At 46.4% G+C, this 10,628-nt stretch overlaps 1 protein-coding gene across 1 annotated transcript in view; it reads right to left on the bottom strand.

The window, feature by feature from the left end:
* Positions 1-7,455: 7,455 nt before the first annotated feature.
* LOC142665594 (peptidyl-prolyl cis-trans isomerase FKBP1A-like) overlaps positions 7,456-10,628 on the bottom strand; it is a 10,133-nt gene continuing 6,960 nt past the window's right edge. Inside the window, exons 3-5 of the mRNA XM_075845300.1 lie at positions 10,041-10,153; positions 9,739-9,892; positions 7,456-7,933 (exon numbers count right to left, since the gene is read on the bottom strand). Coding sequence (XP_075701415.1) covers positions 9,764-9,892; positions 10,041-10,153 — 242 coding nt within the window. The 3' untranslated portion in view covers positions 7,456-7,933; positions 9,739-9,763. The remainder of the gene's footprint in view (positions 7,934-9,738; positions 9,893-10,040; positions 10,154-10,628) is intronic.

Below are 10,628 nucleotides of genomic sequence, written 5' to 3'. Positions count from 1 at the left end.
TTTACGCCACACAGATCACATATTGTACTGGTCTTATCCTTACCCCAGCTCTGGCCTTAGCTTTTTCCTGACCCCCCCCCCTCCCCTGTACTTTCCGAGTACTAGGCCCCATCCCCCAAGCTTTTCTTTCAAATCTATACCCCCTTACACTCCTCCCCCCTCCCTGTCTATAGCCCCCCCCCCTCCACAGTCTATTGATACATTGTATGTGCACTGTTGTTACATTGTTGCAAGTTGATACTGTTGCATTGAGTTAACCCTTTAGTTGAAAGCAGCTTTTTTATTTTTTCCTGACCTGTTGTCGGTTTTGTGCTTTGGATCTGTTGCATTTTGTGTTTAATTTTCGGTTTTTAGCTTAGACTTGATAGAAATGGCGACAAAGCATTTTTCAGCGGACGAGGCCTTTGACTTCAATGTGGGGTCAGGCAGTGAACTCAGTGATGGGTCTGGTTCCGAGTTTTTGCCCTCGGATGCCGACTCCTGTACAGAGGAGCCGCAGACTAAGCGATGTCGCACGGAGGTGCGTGCTGATGAAGGTGGCGCCGTAGAGATAGAAGTGACATTGCCAGATGATGAGGATGATGATCCTTCTACCAGTACCGGGGAATCGGGGTGGACGGCTCCTGACTTTAAGCGCCCCAATATCCCCCCGTTCACTGCCACACCCGGCATTAAAATCGATACCGCAAGTTTCCAGTTTGTGGATTTTTTCCATGCGTTCGTCACCAACGACATTCTGGAGGACGTGGTCATACACACCAACAGAGTCGCTGAGCAGTTCATTGCTTCCGTCCCTCAAACCCCTCATTGTAGAGCTCTCCAGTGGTACCCCACCAACGTAGAAGAGCTCAAAAAGTTTTTGGGCCTGACGTTGGCAATGGGGATTGTTAAAAAACCCACCATCCAGTCGTACTGGGATATGCACTCTGTGCTATGCCTTCCCTTGTTCTCTGCCATTATGCCCAGAAACCGCTACGAACTACTGCTCCGGTTTCTTAATTTCAACAGCAATGAGACGGCCGTGCCCCCCAACCATGGCGGCCACGACCGGCTACATAAACTAAGGCCCTTCATTGATAGTCTAAATGCACGCTTTGCAGAAGTGTACACACCAACCCAAAATCTTACCATGAATGAGTCCAATTTGCTTTACAAAGGGCGGGTTATGCCCGGGTACATGCCCAGTGAGCCTCCCAGTCGCGGGATCAAATTCTACAAATTGTGCGAAAGCGCTACCGGGTACACAAGGGCTTTCAAAATTGATGAAGGGAAGGACAAACCCCTCCATCCCTCGAAGTGTCCTCCCGACCTGACCAGGACTGAAGAAATTGTGTGGGACTTAGTTGAACCTCTCTTTTATGAAGGGTATCACTTATACGTGGATAACGTTTACACCTCCGTCACGCTATTCAACGCCCTTAGACGCTGCGACACAGTCGCTTGCGGCAGCGTAAGTCGTAACCGACAAGGTCTGCCGCACCAGCTACTTTCCAAAAAGTTGAATCAGGGAGAATCTTTTGCGCTTAGAAATGGCGATCTACTGGTCCTAAAATATGCCGACAAGGGAAATCTCCTTCTATTGTCCACCATTCACGATGAGTCCACCACCCCGGGGCGGAGCACGGGCCACGGGGCACCTACTCCCAAGCCAGTGTGCCTCCGGGATTACAACAAATATATGGGTGGAATGGACAAGACCGTCCAAACTTTGCCCTTCTACCAAGCCATCCGCAAAAGCATTGCCTGGTACAAGAAAGTCGCCGTCCACCTGATCCAACTGGCGGCTATGAATTCCTATGTAGTTTTTACGACTTCAGACCCGGGACACCCGTTGTCCTTTCTGAAGTATCAGATTGAGCTGATCACGCATCTGGTGACTATCGGATATGACGTGGAGCCGGTTTTTGCAGATGACACTATTCCCAGACTGACCGGGAGGCATTTCATGAGCAAAATCCCACCTACCCCAACCAGGTCAAATCCACAGAAACGCTGCAGGGTTTGTTACCGTCGCGGCATTAGGAAGGAGAGCCGCTACTATTGTCCGGATTGTCCCAGTAAGCCCGGTCTGTGTTTTGACCAGTGCTACAAGAGGTACCACACGGTGTTGGACTGCTAGGTATTGCCTGGTTTTGGTTAGCGGGCACACTATGGGTAAGGGCTCATGCACACGGCAGCAATAGAGCACCCAAGTTTATGGAACCCTTCTGTACCATTGTACGCATCTGATGGGTTTTCTCTATGATTCGGCAGGTTCTATAGGATACAGAGTTACCGGAGCACTGATTATAGGGGACAATATCTCCATACAGGCTCCGTGCACACAGCTCTGCTACGTAGGAGCAGGGACATTTTGGGTAAATGATGAGTCGACCGCATTGGTATCCAATACTGATGCTATGAGATAACTGATGCCCAGTTGTTTATTTAGAATAGCGGTCTCCGACCTGTGGGCACCCCTGTTGTTGCAAAACTACAACTCCCAGCAAGCCCTGACTGCCTGTACGGCGGCACATAGAGCAGCTCCATACTATGGGGAAATAGGAAGTCCTTGTGCCCCCTATGGGACAATATCTGATGAAGCATGGCACAATTTGGTTTTTTTTTCCCCCCAGCAAATTCATACTAAACCCGACAAAAAACAATCATATGAAAAACGGAGACATACAAAAGGTGCAGTATAGCACCATGCCCCTCAATGGATGCCCCAGTCCAGCTCATGTGCACGAGCCCTTACTCTAATCCATCATAGACAGTAGTTGGCAACATTCCCAACAACCACCCCCACCATCCTAGCCCACCTTATCTATACCAAGTGTTTTTTTGCCCCCAGTAATGAAATTTCCATTACTAAAGTCCTTTTATCTATCCCAAATATATATATAAACAACCCAAGACAATCCATCCCCTCCCCCACACACAAATGGTCAGCTACGCCACGACAGCGCACAGCCAGACCCAAATTTCACACCCCTCCCCCGTTACAAAATGGTGAACCAACAGGTGACCCCCTAGATTGGGTGAATTTTTTGGGGGTTCACTGAAGTGGTCTCTTTTGTGAAGTTACATCTGTACTTACATTGTTTCTCATTACAGGAAATGAAAAGGTCCATATATTTTTCCACTTAAAGGAACACTGCCTAGAGTCGAACCTGAGGGGGCGGTGCATGACTCAGACTTAAAGAACACCAAAGATAGAAGTCATGCTCCGCCCCTCCACTAGGCATATCATCGTAGCAGGTTTTTGAAGGAGTGTTCCTTTAATTTTGACATCGGCAGAATCTCTAGGACTCGAAGTATGAGACCTCGGGGTTTCTTTGCTCTCCAAATACTTTGAAGAAGTCTATAAGATCTAATCTTCTGTTCTAGCTTTTGACCTGCTCAGGTTTCCAATGGATCCTGGACTTTATTGGCTCCTGTTGAACCTTTGAAGAGCACGAGATCTACATTTCAGGTACTTATTACCATCTCGGTCCTCCCTTACCATCTTCACGGGGTCTTCCTTCACTCCACAAGTCCCCGCTGCTGCCCTTCTGAGGCCCTTGCCACACTTACAGGTCCAGGGAACGGACGCCACTGGCACGATGCTTGAACGTGGCCCATAGACTTAGACCACTCGTAGACATACCGAGGTGGAGCGTGGACTCCGTAGACATCAGCCAACCTTGCTGTTCCATAGTCAGTGGCCCAAGACCCACCCCTCTATATCATAACTATCCAGGATTTACCCCTTGACTTGAAGTAGTTCTTAGATGCCCCACAACCATTAACCAACAATTCTAGTCATTCCCTCTTTGGTACGTGGTACTTGCAAATTCTAAAAAGTCCAAATCTCCAAAAAGTTGTTTCCTCTATGCCTCCTCAAATTTTGGGAATGTTATGCCCGGTCAGGGATATGCTGCAGATCATGTGCCAGGAGGGGCAGCCACAAACCACTCTTCCTTGGTCTGGGTATTTAGATACTGGGATAGGGTTGCAAAATGAATCCCAATGAATTTGTCCCAGGGTCTGATGTCATTAGTATTTTTGGATTGTTGCAGGTGGTGGTCATCTTGCAGGATTTCCTCCTCATCGTCGTTCTTCGCAGGAACACCTCCTCCACCGGTCGGGTACTTGATGCTAAAACGGAGTTCCCTCTGGAGCTGCCTTCGGGTGGGACGCAACGTCTGGAGAAAATCCATAGGTTGACCTTTCAGATCTCACTCCGTGCCACCAGTTATGTGATGAAACACGAGAGCACGGAACGGAGACGATCTTTTTGACACCATCCCAAAACCTGACATTTCATGCAAACTATTTTGGAAGAAAATTCTGGTTTGATGCAATGTTGCATGAAGGTGACTGGAAGCAAAACCTTCTGAGTGCCACTGTTTAGAGTCTCTTCCAGGGTGTCTAATTTTAGGAGACTTCTAGTTTAATTAGTTGAAGTGACTGTTTGGTACAAGACCACGTTGGCATTTGAGAATTTCAGCTGAAAACCAGATTTGAACAGTTTTTTGAGCAAATTTATATATTGACCTAGTTAGTTATGTACGAACTCCAAGTATCCAGAGGTTTTAAGAAGGCGATTTCTCTGCTTGGCTCATTGATTTAGCAACAAACTTGTCTTTTCAAACTATTTTTGCAAAAATCATTGGTGCAAAGTTGCATGAACCAACACGTGCAGTATTTACAAGCGCCCTTGAAAAGCTTTCCAGTCTCAGCAAATAACGCTTAATCATTGTATAATAAACAGTTACGCAGGTTCCTAATATACTTTTCCTCACAGATCTCTGCTTGTTGTCATTGAATAGAAAGCTGATGCTGAAATAAACATGATAGTCTCACAAGTATAACTGATAACTGTACTGTAACAAGCCCTGCACCTGTGTGAGCATCACATGACCCGGATAGATTTTTGGTCTCTATGTAAAAAATAAAATGTAAAAAAATTTCATTTCCTGACAGCAGGAAGAGATTTTGAGAAATTTTTACTAAAGTATATTAGAAAGTTGCAGAATTTTACCATATCCAAAGAATGAGTTTATTTGTGGAAACCTGAGCCAACATGGCTGCTTTCTTTCCCAAAGCATCCCACAGCCGTCCGCAGGTTGGGGGAGGTATTGAAATCAGCCCTATTCACCGCAGCAGAGCTGAGCTGTAATACCAGGAACAACCCCTGGATAGGTTTGGCGCAGAAGAATGCAGCCATGTTTTATAATAGTGGAAATCCCCTCTAAGGAGAGGAGAGCAGATCGGGCTTGTGGGGGGGGGGGCGGCGGGCGGCGGCTGCTTACATCAGTTTCTTTGTTTTGCCTGAAATACGCCTTTACTGACACTTTTTCAATATTTGAGGTTTGTTTAGATATTGGTTTGTGTGTCGGCTGTTATTTTCTTCATGTAGGGGCTTTCTTCCGATTTGAGGTCTCATGAAAATGTTATATATATATATATTTCAGTAATCCTTGGCTTTTATATTTCATATTAAAGTTATTTTCTGTGTAACTATTTATGAAATTTGAATTAAAAATGTAAACTTTTGTACAGGTCTAGAGTGGAGACACCAGACAAAATAGCTGAATTTCTCAGATTCTGTGCCCTTAGAAAATCGCTATACGGTGTCCAGAAAGACATGTCAAGTGTGTAAAAAGCTCTGGCAACCAGAGGCAGCGAAAGGTTAAAGTGTGTGTCCACAATTTATCAAGATTAATTCTATATATAAACAGTACTCCAGAGCTGCGCTCACTATTCTGCTGGTGGAGTCACTGTGTATATACATTACATTACTTATCCTGTACTGATCCTGAGTTACATCCTGTATTATACTCCAGAGCTGCACTCACTATTCTGCTGGTGGAGTCACTGTGTACATACATTACTTATCCTGTACTGATCCCGAGTTACATCCTGTATTATACTCCAGAGCTGCACTCACTATTCTGCTGGTGGAGTCACTGTGTACATACATTACTTATCCTGTACTGATCCCGAGTTACATCCTGTATTATACTCCAGAGCTGCACTCACTATTCTGCTGGTGGAGTCACTGTGTACATACATTACTTATCCTGTACTGATCCCGAGTTACATCCTGTATTATACTCCAGAGCTGCACTCACTATTCTGCTGGTGGAGTCACTGTGTACATACATTACTTATCCTGTACTGATCCCGAGTTACATCCTGTATTATACTCCAGAGCTGCACTCACTATTCTGCTGGTGGAGTCACTGTGTACATACATTACATTACTTATCCTGTACTGATCCTGAGTTACATCCTGTATTATACTCCAGAGCTGCACTCACTATTCTGCTGGAGGAGTCACTGTGTACATACATTACATTACTTATCCTGTACTGATCCTGTATTATACTCCAGAGCTGCACTCACTATTCTGCTGGAGGAGTCACTGTGTACATACATTACTTATCCTGTACTGATCCGGAGTTACATCCTGTATTATACTCCAGAGCTGCACTCACTATTCTGCTGGTGGAGTCACTGTGTACATACATTACTTATCCTGTACTGATCCGGAGTTACATCCTGTATTATATTCCAGAGCTGCACTCACTATTCTGCTGGTGGAGTTACTGTGTACATACATTACTTCTCCTGTACTGATCCTGAGTTACATCCTGTATTATAATCCAGAGCTGCAATCACGATGCTGCTGGTTGTTATTGGAAACAGTCATCAAGCTTGTTGTCAGACACACTCCTAACATCTTAGCTGAGCTCCTATAATGTAGGGGGTCAGTTAATTTTCCTATAATAGAGGAATGCACCGTGCCTGGTGTAAAGACGACACTTCCCACATTGAAAATCACCAGATCAATATCGGAGTAAACACTGCACAAGAAGTGAGTACTTGGAGATTTCAGCTCTGAAGCTGCAGAATTGGTGGTATCATACGTGACTTCCCTTTATATAGATCAATGTAACAGCAAACTAGTGTCTGCTGGTGAACATACTTTAAATACAATCTTATCTTCATCCAGCGGGTGGCGCTGTTCAATGCCAAAACGATGTCCGCTCCATACATTCAAGGAAATCTACAAAACTTATAGGGCGAAAATAATTAGAAAACGGCAGCAGAGAACGTCATTACTGAAAACGGAACATGCAAACTACCAACCGGAACTAAAACACTGCACATAAACTCACTGCACCGGGGTCCAGGGGTTGTCTACGACCTTCCGCGCCACCTGCGTGGCAGCGGAAATATTGGACCAGTTTGTGACTACTGAGCAGTGACTGGACCTGCCGGACACTAATAGGACGAGCCCATATAGATTACAAAGTGAGAACCGATCCCATCCACGACAGTTGATTCGACCAATGTATCCTATTGGCTGGCAGCGGGTGACCCTTTTGTACCCTATATTCTTAGGACGCCGCATCATGTCGGACCTTACGTGGGGCCGTCAGGAAACGGATTGTTTAATGTGACGTCAGAGACACGAGACCTCCATAGATAGAGAAAAGCTGTTTAATGTGATGGTGTGAGGTGAGGGGGGGTGGGCGACATGCAGCACAGACAGGACAGGACCCTGCCAGGTCAGGGAGGAACACGTGGGCACGGCCGAGCTGGAATGACAAGCGGCGGGCTCTGCGGTGCGCAGGCGGACAGCTCTGGAATGGTTAGCGGGTACATTACAGGCGCTGTCCTCGTCCCTCCGGTGCACTCGTTAGGCTGGCATCAGGGGGCATCTTCAGCAGGTGGTCAAAGTAACGAACGTTACTTCCTTATAAGGGCTCTGACGTTACCGGATCGGACGGGGAAGAAACCTTAACCCTTTCATTACGGCATCCATTGGGATTGCTCAGTAACGCCCCAGAGTAGGAAGGCAAGAAGGCAGCATGTGGAAGTGTGGAGGGTGGAAGGGTCAGGCTTTGTGTCCACTGTGTTCTGCACTCTGTTCACACGGTAGTATAGTCATCGGACGCACCTTGAGGGGGAAATCAGAGGAAAGTGTCAGACAGGAAACTAAGAATGAGGGGGGGGGGGCATTAGAGAGGAAGATGATGCTGCCGGAAAGTATGAAGGAACAAGTCAAAGAGAGAAGTTCAACCACATGGTGGGTCTGTGAACGCTACACACCCCCTCTGTGTACATACATTACTTATCCTGTGTTATATCCTGTATTATACTCCAGAGCTGCACTCACTATTCTGCTGGTGGAGTCACTGTGTACATACATTACATTACTTATCCTGTACTGATCCTGAGTTACATCCTGTATTATACTCCAGAGCTGCACTCACTATTCTGCTGGTGGAGTCACTGTGTACATACATTACATTACTTATCCTGTACTGATCCTGAGTTACATCCTGTATTATACTCCAGAGCTGTACTCACTATTCTGCTGGTGGAGTCACTGTGTACATACATTACATTACTTATCCTGTACTGATCCTGAGTTACATCCTGTAATATACTCCGGAGCTGCACTCACTATTCTGCTGGTGGAGTCACTGTGTACATACATTACATTACTTATCCTGTACTGACCCTGAGTTACATCCTGTATTATACTCCAGAGCTGAACTCACTATTCTGCTGGTGGAGTCACTGTGTACATACATTACTTATCCTGTACTGATCCTGAATTACATCCTGTATTACACTCCAGAGCTGCACTCACTATTCTGCTGGTGGAGTGACTGTGTACATACATTATATTACTTATCCTGTATTGAACATTATCGGAGCTCAGTTAAAGAGGCTCTGTCACCAGATTTTGCAACCCCTATCTGCTATTGCCTGTGATCGGCGCTGCAATGTAGATTACAGTAACGTTTTTATTTTTAAAAAACGAGCATTTTTGGCCAAGTTATGACCATTTTTGTAGTTATGCAAATGAGGCTTGCAAAAGTCCAAGTGGGTGTGTTTAAAAGTAAAAGTCCAAGTGGGCGTGTATTAGGTGCGTACATCGGGGCGTTTTTAATACTTTTACTAGCTGGGCGCTCTGATGAGAAGTAACATCCTCTTCTCTTCAGAACGCCCAGCTTCTGACAGTGCAGATCTGTGACGTCACTCACAGGTCCTGCATCGTGACGGCCACATCGGCACCAGAGGCTACAGTTGATTCTGCAGCAGCATCAGCGTTTGCAGGTAAGATCGACTTACCTGCAAACGCTGATGCTGCTGCAGAATCAACTGTAGCCTCTGGTGCCGATGTGGCCGTCACGATGCAGGACCTGTGAGTGACGTCACAGATCTGCACTGTCAGAAGCTGGGCGTTCTGAAGAGAAGAGGATGTTACTTCTCATCAGAATGCCCAGCTAGTAAAAGAAGTAAACACGCCCCGATGTACGCACCTAATACACGCCCACTTGGACTTTTACTTTTAAACACACCCACTTGGACTTTTGCAAGCCTCATTTGCATAACTACAAAAATGGTCATAACTTGGCCAAAAATGCTCGTTTTTTAAAAATAAAAACGTTACTGTAATCTACATTGCAGCGCCGATCACAGGCAATAGCAGATAGGGGTTGCAAAATCTGGTGACAGAGCCTCTTTAAGCTGTTGGGGATCAGCAAACTTGACGGCTTTTACAAATAGCAACCAAAGATTGATTGCAGCTCTGGAGTAGAATACAATAAGGTTGTGGAAAACAGTTGAAGGAGCTTTATTTTTTATACCCCTTGTATTACTGAATATTAGATGTTTATTCCATGCACTAAGTTGCTCTTTACCAGACGTGATGAGGTACAGACAGAAGAGTGACTGCAGCACATTACTCACCCACACTCTAAGGTCAGGGTGACCCTCACTCCAATCGCAGCAATTCCACGTCAAAGATAAGGGTGGCATTAGGGGGGATGATGCCAGGGTGACCTGTGCTGCCATATGCATAATCTGGGGTGCAAGTCAGACGTGCCCTTTCACCCACACTCATCTGTAATACGGAAAGCAAAACAATAAGCTTGTGGTGAATATTGCCCCCAGCTCACACATCAGTACAGAGTCCTACAACCAGCAGCCAATAGTCCGGGACCAGCAGCAAGCAGAGGAGCGGGGGGGAAAAAAAAAAGTGCCCGCCTCACCTGTGCCACTCCTTCTTCCCAGCCACGGATGACCTCATGCCTTCCAACGCAGAAACAGAAGGGCTTATTTCTGTCACGAGAAGAGTCAAACTTCCTTCCATCCTGCAGATACCCTGAAACGGAGAAGGAATTAAAGATGCAGCCGGACCGAGACGTCTCTGCAGTGGATCAATGAAACTGGAAGAGTCCATGCTAGCCGGGAGATCTCATAAAATTGATGGGGGCCCACAGGCTCCCAATGCTGTGACGGGGGCAAGACGAGGACTCCTAGTGGTTCAAGTGAGCCGAACTTAGATCAGCATTGAAACTTGACCCCTTCGCACACCTGGACGTGCCATTATGTCCGGGTGCGGGGGGTGATGTATGGAGTGCTGAGCGCGCTCCATATGCAGCGGGTGTCGGCTGTGTCTTACAGCTGACACCCGGGACTAATGCCCAGGAACAATGATCGGACTGTTCCTGGCCGTTTAACCCCTCAAATGCTACGGTCAAGCGCGACCGCAGTATCTGAGATGCTGAAAAGAGGGGGGCAGCCACAACTCATTGACACCCCCACAATGCCATCAGGGGGTTCCGATAGTTATGGCA

This window comes from Rhinoderma darwinii, chromosome 13, assembly GCF_050947455.1.
Source record: "Rhinoderma darwinii isolate aRhiDar2 chromosome 13, aRhiDar2.hap1, whole genome shotgun sequence".
In the NCBI taxonomy this organism is placed as follows: Eukaryota; Metazoa; Chordata; class Amphibia; order Anura; family Rhinodermatidae; genus Rhinoderma; species Rhinoderma darwinii.
The sequence above is the reverse complement of the archived record's forward strand: the minus strand, read 5'-3'. Positions and strand labels throughout refer to the sequence as shown.